Source organism: Panthera tigris, chromosome A3, assembly GCF_018350195.1.
Source record: "Panthera tigris isolate Pti1 chromosome A3, P.tigris_Pti1_mat1.1, whole genome shotgun sequence".
In the NCBI taxonomy this organism is placed as follows: Eukaryota; Metazoa; Chordata; class Mammalia; order Carnivora; family Felidae; genus Panthera; species Panthera tigris.
In genome coordinates, this window is record NC_056662.1 from 78,525,691 (window position 1) to 78,545,821 (window position 20,131).

The 20,131-nt window shown below is 36.3% G+C and overlaps 2 protein-coding genes across 4 annotated transcripts in view; one reads left to right on the forward strand and one right to left on the reverse strand.

Moving 5' to 3' along the window:
* PUS10 (pseudouridine synthase 10) overlaps positions 1 to 997 on the reverse strand; it is a 71,043-nt gene extending 70,046 nt beyond the window's left edge. Inside the window, exons 1-2 of one of the 2 annotated variants that reach the window (XM_042981447.1) lie at positions 911 to 997; positions 47 to 101 (exon numbers count right to left, since the gene is read on the reverse strand). The gene's annotated coding sequence lies outside the window, so the exon portion shown is untranslated. Of the gene's footprint in view, positions 1 to 46; positions 102 to 488; positions 798 to 910 lie in introns of those variants that run through there. The other variant, XM_007075371.3, reaches the window with a different exon arrangement.
* A 32-nt stretch (positions 998 to 1,029) lies between these two features.
* On the forward strand, positions 1,030 to 18,681 carry PEX13 (peroxisomal biogenesis factor 13). 2 transcript variants are annotated; one of them, XM_042981448.1, is made up of 4 exons: positions 1,030 to 1,193; positions 14,248 to 14,942; positions 15,475 to 15,600; positions 17,259 to 17,439. In XM_042981448.1, the coding sequence occupies exons 1-4, from the start codon at positions 1,102 to 1,104 to the stop codon at positions 17,333 to 17,335; spliced, it is 990 nt and encodes a 329-aa protein (XP_042837382.1). In that variant the 5' UTR covers positions 1,030 to 1,101; the 3' UTR covers positions 17,336 to 17,439. The 2 variants fall into 2 exon arrangements, with proteins under 2 accessions (XP_042837382.1, XP_007075432.2); XM_007075370.3 differs by lacking the exon at positions 17,259 to 17,439 and adding an exon at positions 17,926 to 18,681 and having other exon boundaries at positions 1,031 to 1,193.
* Positions 18,682 to 20,131: the final 1,450 nt, after the last annotated feature.

Genomic DNA, 20,131 nt, shown 5'->3' on the forward strand with positions numbered 1-20,131 from the left:
AGCGTCCCTACGGATTTCGGGTCCCTTCTCCACAAAACAATGATACCTGGAGAGGACGATGGACTTTATTTTCACCTCTTGGACGACAACTGCAACCATTCCTTGCAGAGAAGGGGCAAGGGCGAGTGAAAAAACACCAAAATGGCCAGACTGAGTCTCACATCCCGTGATCTTTTAACACTCATTTCCACAGAGAAGGGTGTCATTCGTCTCATGGGGGTGGGGAGAAGTGGATTTTCAGAACTTCATTGCGCTACCGTTACACTCAGCTGCAGAATGTACTCTAGTCTCGGAAATTCATCCAAGATCTAACCTCGAGTCTCTCCTTCGGCCAAGCAAGCCCTTACCCCCTCAGTCAGGTCCAAGAAACTTCCCACTCACCCCTCCTTGCTAACAAGGTCGCTCCAGCAGAAAGGAAACGACCCCCTCCATCCAAACCTCTCCAACGCCCAAGCCGCACTCCCACCCCTCGGACCTTCCAGCCTCACCTTCTCCCGCGACGCCGGAGCCTAAGGTTTAACCCCTTCCGGCTCCCAGAGGGAACGGGGAAGACTAAAGACAACGCACCTACTGCGTGTAGCAATTCTGTTCCCCGAGGAAACGAGAGCTTTAGAACTAAAGTACCAGGTCCTCTCGCAGGGCCTGAATGAACTCTCTCCCCTTCTCGTTTGTAGGGAAACCAGAAAAATTGCCTGGTGCACCGCCCCAACCCCTCACCCCATCCCCACCCCTTCTGGGGTAGGAGTCGGTGGGATCCAACACCCCGCCAGAGCCAGACTAGTCCCAGAGAAGCCTCCGTGGACTCCGACGTCTAGGAAGTTGTAGTCGCTGTTAGAAATATCGATGAGCCCTTAGCCTCAGGTTTAGAATGGAAATTCTTGCTTAAGCGAATAAAGAGAGTGTTCCCCACCCCCGTGGATTAGCCGCATCTTCCTATCCTCAAGTCCCAGCCGGCAAAGCACCACAAGCGACGTCCTGACTGCAGGGGTGGGCGGGGTGGAGGGCTCGGTACTCTGCCGGTTGCGCCTGGCGCGCGAGGTACTAGTGTACCGGGGCCTGGAGCGTCCCAGCGCGGACCAGGAGTGAGCGGAGGCGGAGGAGATGGCTTCCCAGCCGCCGCCTCCCCCGAAACCCTGGGAGACCCGCCGAATTCCGGGGGCCGGGCCAGGACCAGGACCCGGCCCCACTTTCCAGTAAGTGTGGGATTCTTCAGACCGCGGGTTTGGCGGGCTGGAGCGGGAACTTGGCAGGAGACGGTTGAGGCCGTTGTTGGGCTGAGGTGTCCCCTCCCCCCTCAACCAAACCCCAACGGTGAGGGTATCAAGGTGGGGACAGGGCGCCAGTGTGGGGAATTTCGATGTCAAACAGCTGTTTCTGACTTGACGGCTCTTGGTAGGGACACTGTCCAGGGAGCCTCTGGGCGCCTCACTGGATCCCGGTGCTTGGAAGAAAGGGGGCGGCTTCCAGCCCCTTGCTGTTAGCGGGACGCCGTGACAAAACTGCTAGACCCCCTTTAAAGCGTTAGACTTTCGGTCTTCCGCAGATGAGAGTGGCTGGCACTTGCCCAGCCCCGGCTCGACTGGGAACAAAGTCTCTCCAAAGCTTTTAACAACCTCTCGATAAGTTGGTGAAAGCCCAAAAGGTCGCTTTTACGCAACTGGAACCCAAGCCTATACAACTTTGAGTTGTTTTCTAGCATAACTCAGCAACGTTTTGGATAAAGATTTGGAGAAGCAACTTCTAAGCGGAATTCTAAATCCAAGGCCTATGGATGGCCTTTGTGTGCAAAATACTGTGTCATTTTTCTAAGGCCTGTGTGTTTTGTATTTGTTTTTAATCAGTGTTAAATGGATAAAAAGTTAAAATAGAACGAGAGAAGAGTTTCACAGCCTTGTCTGTTTCGTGTTGGGTGCATCTGGACATCCAAATTTAAGTGGTGACATTCGGATGTCATCACCTATCATACAGTAGGTTTACCTAACACCTAAAAATCCCCAGTATACTGGAATGTATTTCTACTGTGTTCTAAAATCTTGTAATCCTTATTTAAACGTCACGATGCTTGAACATATTAGCAACTTAATTTAATAATGACAGATACATAACAAGTAATGAGCCGTAATTATACTGTTAAGATGAGGCGACACTTTCTGCTACCTTTTTTATGAGCGATTTGACTTTTTAAAAAAGTTTGGACAGCTATTTGGAAGACAGATTTTATACCTGACATCCTGTTAAAGTTCTGTTTATGTAAAATTAACCATTTTCCCACTTTTTCTCATTGTGAATTTTAAACACGTGGAGACCAGTAGAGAGTAAGATAATGAATACTTGTGTATCCACTCCTAGCTTTAAGAAATGTTAACATTTTTCCAGATTTGCCTCATTTTTTTCATATTTTTTAAAAAATAAAAATTACAGAAATGGTTAAGCCTCTCTTTCTTCTTTCCTCCTGTAACTACTGTCCCTATTTGGTGTTTAATGTACCCAGTTGTGTTTTCATACTTTATTTGATACTTTAGTACCTAGGTTTATATGTTATATATATGTGTGTGTACAGTATTCACTATGTTTTTAAACTTCAAATCATATGTGTGTGTATCATTTTGCAAAATGTTTTCCCCTTAAATATTATTGATTTTGAGATTTATCTTGTTCATACATATAGCTGTAGTCCATTTTAATTGCCATAGGATATTCTATTATATAAAAACAAACTATTCTGTTGTATTAAAGTATTATATATTAAAAACTGCAGTGACCATTCGTGTGCCTTTCTCCTTGTCCACATTTCCAAGAGGCTTTCTAATAATGTTATTGGGAATAGAATTGCTTGGTAGAGGGTATGCTTATCTTTAAGTACTAACTGTTGCCAAGTTGCTTCCCAAAGTGGTTTTATACCAGATTTTACATTTTCACTAGCAGGGTATTCTGTTTCTCTACATTCTTTCAAACACTTGATGATGTTATTTTTTAGTTCTGTATTTGCCAATCTAATGGATGGGAAATGATATTTTCATCTTTAATTTGCACTTCTCTGATTAGTAATAAGATTGTCTTTTTGAAAGTTAATTAGACATTTGAGATTTTTCTGTTGGTATCTTTGGCTCACTTTTTAATTGGCTATATGTTTGCTTCTTAACTTGGTAAGAGTCCTTTATTCTAATTCTATACTAATTCTATTATGTTTGTTTTTAATATCTTTCAGGCTGTGGCTTGTCTTTTTGCTTTATATTTGTGTTCATTTTTGTTGTACAGATACTTTTTAATTTTAATATAGCCAAAATTTTCATATTTTATTGTTTGTGTTTTTGGTGTCTTGGCTAAGAAACCCTTCCTGTCTTAGATCAAGAAAATTTTTCTCTATTTTCTTTTTCTTTTTTTCTCCCTTTTTTTTTTTTAAGCTTATTCATTTTGAGAGGGAGAGAAACACAGCCAGAGAATCCCACGCAGGCTCCACACTGTCAACACAGAGCACTGGGGGAGGGTGTCTGGAGGTGGGGGCGTGGATCTCACAGACAACAAGATGATGATGTGAGCCAAAATCAAGAGTCTGACCCTTAACTGAGCCACCCAGGCACCCCTCTCTCTATATTTTTTTTACATGTTCTGCATTTCACATTCATATTTTTAATCCACCTAGAACTGACTTTGTTGTACAAAATCAATGCGAAATAGGTAATCTAGTTTTTTTTCCATGTGGATAACTGTCCCAGTACCATTAATTTATATATTCTGTGCTAGTTTATAATGTCATCACATTCAGTTTTCCTAAATGTGTGGTTCTGTTTGGGATTCTATTGGTCTTTCTAACCACCACAGTTTTTAATAAGTTTTGATATCCGGTATGTCAGTTACCTCTCCACATTGCTGTTCTTCATAATTGCCTTTGTTACATTTAGCCATTATAAAAAGACTTACTGTGGTTTTTATTGAAGCTTTATATTTTATGAAAATACGGACTTTTTGCCTCCAATTGTGTTTTGTGACTGTCTCCATGAAGTACTTTTCCATCTTTTATATCTAGCATAATTCAGACTTAATTTGTTCTGGTGGTTTGGTTGAAATTCTCTTTGTTCCATGTTGCAGTCCTGTCATTTACAAATAAGCCAGCATAGATAACCAACAATCTTGTATTGCTCTTGACTTTCATTGGAATGCTTGTCAAGTCTCACTATTAAGTTTGATATTTGCTTTTTGGTTTTGATAGTTCTCCTTTTGAACTGCCATCTCCTTGCTCAGATTTTTATTATGAAGGAGTATTAAATTTTATGAATGACTTCTATGAATTTGTTGAGATAATCATATGTATTTTTTAAAATTTGAAATGTGATTTATTTACATCAATTAACTTTCTAATTTAATCAATCCTTAAATTTCTGGATGAACTGCTTAATTGTGATTGTTTGTAAAATACAATGCTGAATTCTGTTCTAATATTTTAAGATATTTGCATGTATATTTCTAGGTGAAATTAGCCTGTAATTTTCTTTCTTTGTACTATCCTTTTTTAGCTTTATTTCCAGGTTGCATAGGTACAGAAATTTTTCTTTTGAGTCTTATTTTTATTCCTTTATAGGTAGATTATTTTTTCCTTAGTAGTCTTTAAGATTTTACCTGATACCTTGGTCCTCTGCAACTTTATTATGTTCTGTTCAGGTATGAATATACAGACATGTATATTTTTTCCTCCTCAGTAGCTACAGTGTTCATGCTCACTCATAATCCTTCACCGTAAGGATTCAATCTTTCTTTTATTTTTTTTCTTTTCTTTCTTTTTTTTTATTTTATTTTTTTTTCAGTATATGAAGTTTATTGTCAAATTGGTTTCCATACAACACCCAGTGCTCATCCCAAAATGTGCCCTCCTCAATACCCATCACCCACCCTCCCTCCCCCCATCAACCCTCAGTTCTCAGTTTTTAAGAGCCTCTTACGCTTTGGCTCTCTCCCTCTCTAACCTTTTTTTTTTTCTTCCCCTCCCCCATGGACTTCTGTTAAGTTTCTCAGGATCCACATAAGAGTGAAAACATATGGTATCTGTCTTTCTCTGTATGGCTTATTTCACTTAGCATAACACTCTCCACTTCCATCCACGTTTCTACAAAAGGCCATATTTCATTCTTTCTCATTGCCACGTAGTATTCCATTGTGTATATAAACCACAATTTCTTTATCCATTCATCAGTTGATGGACATTTAGGCTCTTTCCATAATTTGGCTATTGTTGAGAGTGCTGCTATAAACATTGGGGTACAAGTGTCCCTATGCATCAGTACTCCTGTATCCCTTGGATAAATTCCTAGCAGTGCTATTGCTGGGTCATAGGGTAGGTCTATTTTTAATTTTCTGAGGAACCTCCACACTGCTTTCCAGAGCGGCTGCACCAGTTTGCATTCCCACCAACAGTGCAAGAGGGTTCCCGTTTCTCCACATCCTCTCCAGCATCTATAGTCTCCTGATTTGTTCATTTTGGCCACTCTGACTGGCGTGAGGTGATATCTGAGTGTGGTTTTGATTTGTATTTCCCTGATAAGGAGTGACGTTGAACATCTTTTCATGTGCCTGTTGGCCATCCGGATGTCTTCTTTAGAGAAGTGTCTATTCATGTTTTCTGCCCATTTCTTCACTGGGTTATTTGTTTTTTGGGTGTCGAGTTTGGTAAGCTCTTTATAGATTTTGGATACTAGCCCTTTGTCCGATATGTCATTTGCAAATACCTTTTCCCATTCTGTAGGTTGCCTTTTAGTTTTGTTGATTGTTTCCTTTGCTGTGCAGAAGCTTTTTATCCTCGTGAGGTCCCAGTAGTTCATTTTTGCTTTTAATTCCCTTACCTTTGGGGATGTGTCAAGTAAGAAATTGCTGCAGCTGAGGTCAGAGAGGTTTTTTCCTGCTTTCTCCTCTAGGGTTTTGATGGTTTCCTGTCTCACATTCAGGTCCTTTATCCATTTTGAGTTTGTTTTTGTGAATGGTGTGAGAAAATGGTCTAGTTTCATCCTTCTGCATGTTGCTGTCCAGTTCTCCCAGCACCATTTGTTAAAGAGACTGTCTTTTTTCCATTGGATATTCTTTCCTGCTTTGTCAAAGATGAGTTGGCCATATGTTTGTGGGTCTAGTTCTGGGGTTTCTATTCTATTCCATTGGTCTATGGGTCTGTTTTTGTGCCATCAATCTTTCTTTTAATTCAGGAAATTTTTCACTAATTATATCTCTATTGTTGAAGAAATATTCTTTCCCATCTCTTCTTCTGGGGGACTTCTATTAAACGTTGTATCAGGAATAGTTTCCCCTACAAGTAATAATATGTGACTTACTGAGTTTTGGACTATAAAGACATTTCTTGTTTAGTTAACAAAAAGTCTAGAGATCTCCTAACTCAACATTGTCATTAGGAACCTACGTTTTTCCTGGCTCCCTTTTTAAATTTTTTTCTGTAAGCTTTCTGAGAGTTTGGGCCATTTCTGTATTAGTCTTTCTTCTTTGAAAGAAATCTCTTTTTTTCCTCCAGTGCTTTAAAGATTTTCCTCTTTGTTTTTGGTTTTCGGTGATTATACTTTGTTGGGCCTCAATGTAAACGGTTTCGTTTGTGTTATTTTGGGTGGGATTCATAGAGATACTTGAATCTGATTTGATGTCTTTCATTAATTTCAGAAAAGTCTCAGCCATTATCTCTTCAAATATTCCTTCGGCCCATCATCTTTTCACCCCTTTGACTTCAACAGCATATATGCTCTGTATTTCACTGTACAGCCCATACCTTATACTCCTTTCTGTATATATTCTTTTGTTACTCATACTTCATTCTGGGTATTTTCTTAGGAATTCTCTTGTAGTTCACTGATGTTTTTCTTTCAAAATGTCCAATCTGGTACTGAACCAGTCATTAAGTTCATAGTTTCAGTTATTTTAAATTCTTCAGTACCTTGTTCTTTCATGTTTTAAACAGGTAATGTTGTATGTTTTTAGCTTTTCTAGTTTGTTTTTTTTTTTTTAGTGGCAGGATTAGTCTGATTACCTAGAATGCCATTGCTTGAAGTGGAATTCCCCAAGTTCTATCTATATTTTCACTGTGTTCCTTAGTCTACAACTAATTTTCTTTTTGCCTCATAGTTGCAAGATAATCCCTGTGGCTGTGAGCATCATGTCTAAGCTTTGTAATGGAGTTTTCTTCATATTTACATGTTTTTATTTCATTTCAATTTTTATTTCACAGATGTCATTGCTTCATTGATGTCTATTTTAAACATATTTGCAGGGCGCCTGGGTGGCTCAGTCGGTTAAACGTCCAACTTCGGCTCACGTCATGATCTCGCAGTCTGTGAGTTCGAGCCCCACGTCGGGCTCTGTGCTGACAACTCAGAGCCTGGAGCCTGTTTCGGATTCTGTGTCTCCCTCTCTGACCTTCCCCCATTCGTGCTCTGTCTCTCTCTGTCTCAAAAATAAATAAATGTTTAAAAAAAATTTTTTAAACATATTGGCAATCCTTGTTGCGATGTTACATGAAACTTATTTTTCCTTGAATGAATTTTCATTCTAATTGTTGATTTTTGTTAGTTTGGTTTCTTAGTGTTTTTATTTCTTCTTGTGTACGGCATTTTTGATATGTTTGTTTTAAATAGGCATTTTTGAGTTCTGTTTCCTCTCCTTTCCCTTCCATTTATCTCTCTGTGTCTAGTAGGTTTTCTATTGACTCTCCCTGCTCCTTCAGCATGCACCCTCCCATGTAAGAATCAGGTGTAAAAATGGTGGCTTAGATTAAGGATATCAAAGATGAAGTCACTGAGTCAGTAGTTGTTTCATTTCCTGGTCTTGAGGCCTAGTCAGAGTCCTACCCTTCTTAGTTCTGTAACTTTCTAAAAATCTTAAACTACTGTCAGCAAGTTTCATAATCTCTTTTTAGAAGCCAAAGTGATGCATCCCAGGCCACAGCTTCAAGCAGTGAATTATTTCCATTAGAAAGGAGCACTGTTAGTTCTTGTTACTTCCTAGAAGTCTAAGTCCTGGTTGTCACTACCTGATTTCAAACCCAGAATTGAGTAGGCCTGTAGCATCACCCTTCCAATCATTTTACATTTCTGTTTGGTTTCTGTTATGTAAATCTAGATATGCCTATTTGTTCTTTTTGTTTTATCTATTGCTCCTACTTTAGAGCAGAGCTGCTTTATGAAAACCAGGAAATAACTACACTGTTAGTCACCTGACCCTTTTTAAAGTTTGGTTCTACTTTTTGTGATGTGATACAATATGAAGTAAACATAACCCATGAATTATTCTTGCCAAAAATGTTAACATGATTCTAATTAAACCTTTAGATGCAATGTTTAATTTAACTGGAAATGTAGAGGATAGAGATATATTTAAACAACATTTTGGGGAAACACAGATTTAGAATGTAAGACATTCTAAAAGAAAACTGGCTGGACTCTTCAAAAAGTCCAGGGCATTCCAAAAAATGGAATGATTCTAATTTAGAAGAAATGAGGAGACAACCAACCAAATGCAGTGTGTGAACCTTGATTGAATTTTTGTTAAAAAAACCCACAACAACCTAAAAGACATTTGACTCTTAAAACTCAATGATAAAAAGGCAAGTACCGTAATTTTTCAAATGGGCAAAATATCTAAATACACATTTCTCCAGAGAAGATTTAAAACTGGCAAATAAGGGGCACCTGGGTGGCTCAGTCGGTTGAGCGACCAACTTCAGCTCAGGTCATGATCTCACGGTTTGTGAGTTCGAGCCCCGCGTCAGGCTCTGTGCTGACAGCTTGGAGCCTGGAGCCTGCTTCGGATTCTGTGTCTCCCTCTCTCTCTGCCCCTCCCCCACTCATGCTCTATCTCTGTCTCAGAAATAAACATTAAAAAAATAATAAAACTGGCAAATAAGCACATGAAAAGATACTCAACATCATTAACTGTCAGGGACATGCAAAACAAAATCACAATGAGATACCACTTCATACCCACTAGGTTGGCTATAATGACAAAGATAAATAATAACAAGTATTGGCAAAGATGTGGAGAAATTGGAACCCTCATGCACTACTGATAGGAATATAAGTAGTTGCTTCCAGTTGCTTTGGAAGACAATCTGGCAGTGCCATAGAAGGTTAAGCATAGTTACTCTATGATCCACCAATTCCATGCCTAGGTATATATACCCAAGAGATAGGAAAGCGTATGTCCACACAAAAATTTGTACATAAATGTTTATGATAACATTAGTCACAAAAGCCAAAAAGTGGAAACAACACTATATCTATCAACTGATGCATAAATAAATATAACTCAGCAGGAAACAGGAATAAAGTACTGATAAATACTACAATATGGATGAAACTTCAAAACATTCCATTAAGTAAAAGTAGCCAGTCACAAAATACTATATGTTGTATGATTCATTTACAGTAGATTCTCATTATTTGCAGATGCCAAATTTGCTAATTCTCCTCACTAAAATTTATTGTAACCCCCAAATCAATGCTCATGACACTTTCATGATCATTCACAGACATGGATAGGGTGGCAAAAGATTTGAGTCATTTCAGATGAGATGAGCTGAGATTGAACAAAGCAACACTCCTGCTTCTTGTTTTAGATTTAAGCTTTAAGCAGGTGTCCTTTTAACAACCAAATGGATGCCACATTTTTCATATTTTTGTTGGTGATTTTGCTATTTTAAAACGGCCTCTAAGTATAATGCTGAAGTGCATTGTTTCCCCCAGGAACAATGATTCTATTTGTTAATTAGATGTTCATAGCAAATTTATAGACTATGACTATCGCAAATAACAAGAATTAACTATATGTGAAATCACCAGAATAGACAAACCTATAGAGACAGAAATTAGATTAGTCATTGCCTAGGATAGGGAATAGAGCAGGAAATAGGTAGTGACTGCTCATGAATGTGGGATTTCTTACTGGGATGCTAAAAATGTTCTGGAATTACATAGGTTGGTAGTTGTACACCTCTGGTATCTCAATAAAACTGTTTGAAGACACTTGAGGGTAATGGATAGGTGTTGAATTTTAATTGGATAATGATATGGAATTGTTAATTTTTAGAGATGTGAAAATGGCATTATGTTTTGTCTGAAATATCTTTGCTCTTAGGAAATAACATGTTGAGGTATTTAGGAGTAATGTATCAAGTCTGCAAGTTAATTTCAAATGGTTCAAGAATTTTTAAAAGACTAGACAGTGAGAGAAAGAAAGTTCATGTGGCAAAACAATAATAGTTGTTGAATCTAGATAGAAGGAATGAGGGTATTCATTGTACTTTCAACTTTTTTTTCTGTTTGAAATTTTTCAAAATAAAAAGTTGGGTTGGTGAGACTTTTGGCACGTTCAGCACAGAATATACATCTTTTGTTATAAGTTGTAGGTGTGTTAATTTCTCATTTTGCTGGTTGTAACAGAAGGCCAGATGGAATGTGGACACTGAATGTACTTGTATATGCCAAAAATAGCATTAAAACCAGAGAAGAGTTGGAAGAAACTTTCTTTTTTTTTATTAAGTATTTACATTTAATTCCTTACAATTTTTAAACTAACATATTCATCAAAACTTATAAAAGAAGGATATATAAAGAAAAAATAATCTGTATTAATGATCTGTGTGATATATGTGTTTTAAATATTCACTAAAAAGAGACTTCAGCATAGTGGTTGTATCAGTATCTTTTATATGCTAAGCACTGTAGTAGGTGATGGAGAAACAAGGATAACTCCTGCACCTATGAGGAGCTCACCTTGTAGAAGAGGCAGACGTGTATACAAATGTAAGATACTGTACGATGATGGACAAAGAATTGTGGGAAGGACTTCTGATGACAGTAGAATAATTTAAGAAAAAAAAACAATGCTATTAAGGACAAATAGAAAAGCTAGGCAGAATATAAAAACATCTGCTTAAAAACATCTGCTTGAATGCATTATAGAATAAATAAGGTAAAGATTTATGGAGCCCAGATCCAAAAGATGGAAAAAGAGAAAGATGGAAATCCACAAAAGTGAGAGTAGATTCTCATAGAAGCTGCTGCTGATTCCAAAAGAAGCAGTTCAGATGATGGGAAGCTAGTTGAAGAGCACCTTCGACAGATTCTTGGAGTATGGTTAGAGTCTAGTAGTCCTCCAAGACAGGGTGCTGATAAATTATCCATACCTTGTGTTATGACCCTAAAAAGATACATCTATCTAGATATGAGAGTATAAAAGAAGCAGACACTCCCTTACAGGAGCATAAACCCAGCTTCAGATCATCTCAGTCCCTGAAATTAGATTAGGGACAATCATGGATTGATAATAGCTTTAGCAGGCTAGTTTGCCTGAAGCAAACTAGAGGATAGTTCAGAAAATAGTATCCAGAATGAAATACACCTAGAGGAAGAGAGCATCATCCAGAGTCTCAAATTCTTGCCACAATTCTTCATGTATGTCTCATGCATAAGCAAAATCAAATAGCAGGACCCAGAAGGATATTAGATAACATAAATTGAAACTAAGTGAAACAACGGATGAGAAAACATTTCAAAAGGACTCTAGAAATTGGAGTTACTGAACAGACTTTAACATAAATTTAAAATGTTTAATATGTTGAAGGCAATAGAAGAAAATAAGGAATTTTGGCAGATAATTGGAAACTATCAAAAGGAAAAGGAATATGTAGAACAAAAATGCAGTAACCAAACTTAGTAACTCATTGGGTTTAGCAACAGTTTAGACACTGCTACAGAGATAATTAGTGACTTAGAGCAACGTTCTAAGTGTGTTCTGTAGCTACCAAGACTGGCTGCTGTTTTCAAACTATAAATTAGCAGCCCACAAAAAGATAATGAAACTTTGGCCAGAATGTAAAGCCACGTTAATACTAAGCACACTATTTAGTTCAGTTGGCATTAAGAATTCATTGATAAAGAGGCACCTGGGTGGCTCAGTTGGTTAAGCATCTGACTTTGGCTCAGATCATGATCTCACAGTTTGAGTTTGAGCCCCACATCAGGCTCTCTGCTGTCAGTACAGAGCCTGCTTCAGGTCCTCTGTCCCCCTCTCTATCTGCCCCTGCCCCACTCACACACACTCTCTCTCTTAAAAATAAATAAGCTTAAAAAAATTTTTTAAAAAAGAGTTCATTAATTCACATTATGGTACAAGATACTTATTTTGTGATGTATTGGCCCTTTTGAATAGCAGGACCTAAAGGATAATTAGGAAGAAAATATCCAACATATTTTTGTACCAAGAGACAAAAGGGCAGAAAATGCAGAAAGGATGGGAAGAGATTTAGAGGATTAAGCAAGGTATAATTTAAAAATAGGGAAAATGAGGGGCGCCTGGGTGGCTCAGTCAGTTAAGCGTCCGACAGCTCAGGTCATGATCTGATGGTTTGTGGGTTCGAGCCCCATGTCAGGCTCTGTGCTGATAGCGCTCAGCCTGGAGCCTGCTTCAGATTCTGTGTCTCCCAGTCTCTCTCTCTCTTTCAAAAGTAAACATTAAAAAAAAGTTTTTAAATAGAGAAAAGGAGTAGTCTTATACAACAATGCTTCTCAAAATATTTGTGCTGATACCTAATACCTTTATAAAATACAGTAAAAATATAACAATGTCAGATTGCTTAAACAGTCTTATTGTACTTTTCTCATTATAGGTCAGTGCATATGACTCATAAATTAGCACTGATCGACAAACCATATTTTAAGTAGCATGATACTAAAGAAATTGAATTTGTAATTAAAATCATAATCATCTTGATAGATGTTGAGAAATCATTTGATAAATTCAATGTTCATGGTAAAAACTCTTAGCAAATAGAAATAGAAAACAAATTACTAAATTTACAATAACTCTACAGTAAACATAATAATGGTTACATGCTGAGACATTTCCCTTTGAGATCAGAAATGAGACGAGAATGCCTATTAATCACTTCTGTTCAAGATTGGACAACATGTCTTAGGTGCAATACCTTCTTTAATAATCAAAACTGTAAGAATTGGAAACATACCTATCATTCACATACAATATGACTGCAAATCTTTAATTGAAAATCCAGAAGAATCAAAAACAAGTTTGTTGGATACAAGCACCATATTAAAAAAAAATCCATTATTTCTACGTAACAGTATCAAAGTGAAATTTTAGAAGACACCGTTTATAGTAGCATCAAAAAATATCAAATATACAGGAATAAATCTAAAGAAAACCTGCCACAAGGAAACTATAAAACAGTATGGAAACTTAAAGTTATTTTTAAAAACCATTATTCAGAAAAATCTTTAAAAGATCTAATAGGGCCGCCTGATTGGTTCAGTTGGTTTAGTGTCTGACTCTTGATTTCTTGATTTCAGCTGAGGTTGTGAGATCCAGCCCTACATCTGGGCCTCCGTAGAGCCTGCTTGAGAATTTCTTTCTCCCCTCTCCCTCTCCTGCACACTTGTGCTCTCTCTGTGTCTCTCTCAAAACAAAACAAAAACCTAATAAATGTGGGTTGAAACTCTAAATATTATAAAGATATGGTTTATCTCAAATTAACCTACAGATTCATTGTAATCCCAAACAATCTCAATAAGGTTTTTTTGTAAGTATTTTTTTTAATGTTTATTTATTTTGAGAGAGAGAGAAAGAGAGTGCACGCACTTGGGGCAGAGAAAGAGGGAGAATCCCAAGCAGGCTCTACGCTGTCAGTGTGGCTTGAACTCACAGACCATGAGATCATGAACTGAGCCGAAACTAAGAATCAGCCATTTAACTGAGCCACCCAGGCACCCCTCAATAGGGTTTTTTTGAGGGAGAGGGTGTGGAACTTAAAGCTCTGATTCTAAAATGTATATGGAAATTCAAAGGGTCAAAAAAGCTAAAACACTCTTGAAGAACATTGGAGGAGGACGTGTTTTATTGAATACTGCTAAGACCTATTATAAAACTATAGTGATTAAGATAGTGCCATTTAGGGGCAAGGATGGACAAATACCTAGTTGTAACTAACCCTGAGAAAATAGGTTGAAGATACTGCTAATAATGCTAGCAAGTAAACAAGAAAATAGCAGAGTTTAGTCAGCTCTTTTATCTTGTTCATTTTAACGCTGAGATTCTAAGCATGTAGATATTAGAGACTAATCCTTATTCTTACCACCTCTTCAGTAGATCTGTCATTAACACTGGGTATGTAAGAGGTGTTTAATAGTTACTTTGAATTGAATTTATTATGTGCTTAAGATACTATTTTGAATCTTTTTTTTTTTTTAGATCTGCTGATTTGGGTCCTAGTTTATTGACAAGACCTGGACAACCAACACTTACCAGAGTGCCCCCACCTATTCTTCCAAGGCCATCACAGCACACAGGAAGCAGCAATGTGAATACTTTCAGACCTGCTTACAGTTCATTTTCTTCAGGATATGGTGCCTATGGAAATTCGTTTTATGGAAGCTATAGCCCTTATAGTTATGGATATAATGGGTTGGGCTATAACCGCCTCCGTGTAGATGATCTGCCACCCAGTAGATTTGTTCAGCAAGCTGAAGAAAGCAGCAGAGGTGCATTTCAGTCCATTGAAAGTATTGTGCATGCATTTGCCTCTGTCAGTATGATGATGGATGCTACCTTTTCAGCTGTCTATAACAGTTTCAGGGCTGTATTGGATGTAGCAAATCACTTTTCCCGATTAAAAATACATTTCACAAAGGTTTTTTCAGCTTTTGCATTAGTTAGGACTATAAGGTATCTTTACAGACGGTTACAGTGGATGATAGGTTTAAGAAGAGGCTCTGAGAATGAGGACCTATGGGCAGAAAGTGAAGGAACTGTGGCTTGCCTTGGTGCTGAGGACAAAGCAGCTAATTCAGCCAAATCTTGGCCAATATTCTTGTTCTTTGCTGTTATCCTTGGTGGTCCTTACCTCATCTGGAAACTTCTGTCTACCCATAATGATGAAGTCACAGGTAAGAGTAATAGAATAGGTTCAAAAACCACATAACAATCTCGAATTTCAAGAATAGATTTGTTAAATTAACGTTCTTTGTGTTCATTTGTATTTAATATTTTGATCCAATTATATTTTCAGTTAAGAACTTGAAAACTGGAAAATGAATATATAGCAAAAACAGGCTTACTGATTAGTTTATTGTTTATTTAATGTAAGAGTACACATTGCCTGACTACTGTTTACAGGGTACTGAACTTGATGCTGTAGAGGCTACAGGTATGCATAGGATATAATTCCCTTATCTTTCTAAAACTTACTGTCAGGGATGGATAAGACAATATACAGGTAATTGTAATTTTGACCTTGAAAAAAAGGAGAAAGTTCATAATATATATCCTAGTGAGCATATTTTTGGATTTTGCATAGTGTTAATTATAGAATTTACTTTGGTGGAGGGTGGTGCTTTTCTCTTGGCAAATAGATTTATACAGTTTACACCATAGCCAGTGAACACTAACCCTAACTTTAATTCTTAATTTGGTTTGTAGACAACACCAACTGGGCAAGTGGTGAGGATGACCATGTAGTTGCTAGAGCAGAATATGATTTTGCTGCTGTGTCCGAAGAAGAAATTTCTTTCCGTGCTGGTGATATGCTAAACTTAGCTCTCAAAGGTAACAAAACATGAATAAATTGGAATTACCCATGAATTTTTTGAATTTGTAAATGTACTATTAAAAACTGCAACAAAAGATCTTGGTCCTTGTTCGTTAACTCAGAAGTAGTTGCTAGTATTTCTCTTTTGTGTCAGTTTAGACCTTCCAGATCCAGGGATGTGGAAGAAAAATGCCCAACAGGGTTGTTCCAATAGTATTTCACTGAGATAAGGAAAGATTTTGTTTATGTATATAATCACTTATAAACTCAAAACTTGAATTCCAAACTCTGTTAATCCCCACACAAAAACATGAGATTAACACTACATGTAACAAATCTAACAACCCGAAGAAATTCTCCTGTGACATAAGTATCCCTGTCAGTCTTTAATTGCTCGGACTGGTATTGCTTTCTTTTTTATTTGACTAGTTTACTTCAGAAACTCCCAACATGAATATTTTAGGAATTACTGTCATGAAGTATTAAAGAACTTCAGCAAGGAATTTATACACATCACAGGTTTATTTTTGAACCAGGTCACTAATAGTTTTTAATGGTTCCAGGTAAAATGGCCTTTTCCCTTAGCTTTCCTCAGTAAGGATGATCAGAATTTTTATGGATTTGCAAAAAAAAAAAAAAAAAAAAAGATTTTTGTGTGTTTGTGGGGATTCAGTTTTGCTAGGAAGAGTAACATTTTGTTGGTAAAAATATTAGTGACAATAGTAACAGCTATCCTTTATAGGATAAGGCACTATATATCTTTCATTTAACTCTTATAATAATGCTGTGATGTAGGTACTATTATTATCCTGACCTTGTTTTACTTATGAGAAAACTGAGACTCAGAATAACTAAATGGGATCACAAAGCTAAGGTGTGATGGAGCTGGACTATGAACCTAGGTTTGTCTGACTTCAGAACCTGTACTTGTAACCACTTTGGCTGTTTTCCATGTGATCTATTAATGGAAACTTGAGCCTTTAATTAGTTCTAGTCATTACATAGGGAAAAAATATCTTCCATGTCCACATAATTTATTGTATAAATAATTGAAAATTTTGGATCAAATTTGCTAAATCTCTGCCTCATCCCTCATACACAAAACCTAGGCTTCTAAGTATTAGATTCATATTTTTCTTCTAGTGAAAATAGCACTTTCCTATTTTGGATTACAAAAGAGTGATTTCTTTTTAAGATTTATTGTTAGACCCATACAAATAATTAGTTTTAATCTAAATAAAGTATAAAGAAGATCAAGTGTGGTTTCTTTCAATATAGTATTTCAGGAAAATTTTATATCTCATATTATTCTTCCACTAATGACACCTCTTAACACTTTAGCTTTGCTTCTTTGTTTTCTTCCTTTGCCCAAAATACATTTGAGCATTTAGAACAAAATCAGTTACAGACATGGTTGATTTTAAGTGTTTTATTTTTTCTCTATTGTAGAGTATTAAACATAAAAATGTTATATTTGCCTAACTTATAGTGTTGACCTAAAACCCTAACAGTTAAACAGCTTTTTAAAGATATGAGTAATCTTTAAAATACCAAAACACAAAATTGAATATATTAAATAAATCTTTCCTACTTTAAGATTAGAGTACTGCCTTACCTTTTTGTCACGTGCCTAGAGATAACTGAGGTCTTTATTTTTGCCTATCTTGGATTAAAGTTAGCATTCAGTATCTTCAGAATTATTCATCACAATCACATGGAATGAATTTTGTATTTTGGCCAAAAGTTACGTAAAGAAATTTGGCTTGTATAAAGGTATGTATTTTCTATACTTCCCTGTAACTTCTATTGAGAAGGACTGAGAAATTCATTTCTTAAATTTCAATTTAAAATATGAAAGACATGGGAGAGAGCCAAAGCATAAGAGACTCTTAAAAACTGAGAACAAACTGAGGGTTGATGGGGGGTAGGAGGGAGGGGAGGGTGGGTGATGGGTATTGAAGAGGGCATCTTTTGGGATGAGCACTGGGTGTTGTATGGAAACCAATTTGACAATAAATTTCATATATTGAAAAAAAATATGAAAGACAGTGATGTTAGTTTTAGCTTTTAGGAGAATTGAATCTCCTTACTCTATGAATGGACCAACTAATAATAAACTTCATGTTCTTCAAGGCTGAAAATATAGTAAGTATAAAATTAAAAAGTATAAATTGTAAGAAGGGACTCTAGAACTGTTAAGCCTACTCATTTGATTTTGAATATATGTATTTGTTTATGTATTTTATTGTGTAAGTGTAACACAGATATTAATATTTTATTATTACTATTTTGTTGGACTCCAAAATGTGTTATAATTACAAGGCTGTCTTTTCTTCCATCAGAACAGCAACCCAAAGTGCGTGGTTGGCTTCTGGCTAGTCTTGATGGTCAAACAACAGGACTTATACCTGCTAATTATGTCAAAATTCTTGGTAAAAGAAGAGGTAGAAAAGCAATGGAATCCAGTAAAATTTCCAAGCAGCAACAATCTTTTACCAACACAACACTAATTAAAGGAGCCACGGCTGCTGATTCTTTGGATGAACAGGAAGCTGCCTTTGAATCTGTTTTTGTTGAGACTAATAAGGTTCCAGTTGCACCTGATTCCACTGGGAAAGGTGGAGATAAACAAGATCTTTGATATCTTTCATGTTTGCCTGCAATTGAACTATACTTTTTAAAAATTACTTCTTACAAAGAAATTAATCTACAATCCAATGAACACATTTGTTAATGGCTATTCCAGGTGTTTTGCTGCTAGAAATTATTAAAGTTGTACACTAGTATGTTGGTCTAGTGACCTGGTTACATTTTACGAGTTCTTAGACCATGAGGGTATTTGTTTCACCTAGATTTTAAGATTATGGAGACTGCTGTCATTTTCATCTTATATAAAATCCTGTGTTTATTGAAAGAATAAGTTTGATGAACTATAGAATACACTGTTTGCTACAGTAGGGGTCATTAATGCTTTTTAAAGTTAGAGATTTGGAATTGATTTGGAATCCTCAGATAACGAGTGATAACACATAAATATGAGAACAGGCAAAAGGCTAATTTTTTTTAACAACTTTAATTAAACTGAATAATAAAAATTTTCTGATCTGTGTTATATGCAGTCTTGGGTTTGCTTTAGGCAGTAATATATTTTTATCTACTAACAGTTAATACTTTTACCTTTTATTGTATTTTTAAAAATTCATCTTGAAAAGGTCTTGAAAAGGTCACTAGAAGCATGGTTCTAGAGTGATATTTAGCCCTTATAGTTTTTCCTGCTAGTAAAAAAGGCTGAAAATTCTCTTTCTTACATATTATTTCCATTTCTTCTGATGATCATGGAATGTTTTATCCCTTTACAATATGACTAGTTTTCATCCTGGATAAATCAGAATATATGAAGGATTTACTTTCTTTTTCTCCAGCCAAGACTCAAATCCTTCAAATTTACACATTACAGTATAATCATTTCCAGAGGTAATGATTTATATCTTTTCATGGATTCTCTGCTTTTCCCTCATATAATTACTTTTTAAATTCCATATTCAGGCTGTTCTGTAAACATTGAAAACATGTCACATTGGATACACATTCTGTTAGGTTTAGTTTTTACTACTGAGACTATAAACGCAATGCCATTTAGCATATGATAATACTATACAACTTGTTTTATATTTAATAATGACTTTAAATCCAGTTTAAACTTCAGTACACTGAATATTTAGCCATAAAATTGGAAAATCATACAAAATTGGAGAACCTAAACATTGTGATCATAGTACAAAATAATACTTTCAGGAATACAGGTGTACAAAAATACATTTACAGATACTTGCTGAAAGCCTGGGACTATTTGATAAAGATTTTGATTTAGTATTTTCATCTTCTTACAGACTTTATGTTGTAAGTAATTCTAGAACAGTTCACACTAAAACATAGAAGATCCAGATATATACGTATATACAAATATATAGCATGGAACTTTACTAAAGTCTTTTTGGGAGCCTCTCCTTTGAAATGACAATATAATAAGTAACATATAATTTAAACATATAATTTAAAATACAAATATTGACCCTGTGCAGAAAAAAATAATAAGATAGTAAAATTTATTTATCTTAGGCCTATTTTTCAAACACCGAGATACTTAGTCTTCAAGTTGAGATAAAGTTCCTTGCATATTATTTTCCATTTGTGTTCTACAATTAGAGGTTCTGGTTTTGTTAGAGTAATTTATGGAGACTTTGTCCTTGAAACAATTTTTGATAAAGCAAATTATTAAATTTGGTGTTCAAACATGTAAATTGGGGGTGCTTGGGTTGCTCAGTGTGTTAAGCGTCCAGCTTTGGCTCAGGTCATGATCTTACAGTTCATGAGTTGAAGCCCTGCATCAGTCTCTGTGCTGTCAGCGCAGAGCCTGCTTCAGATCCTCCATCCCCCTCTTTCTCTGCCCCCCACCCCTGCTCTCTCTGTCTCTCTCAAAAATAAACATTTAAAAAAACTTTTTTTTTAAAGAAACATCTAAATTGATTGCTAGAAGTCAAGTCAAGT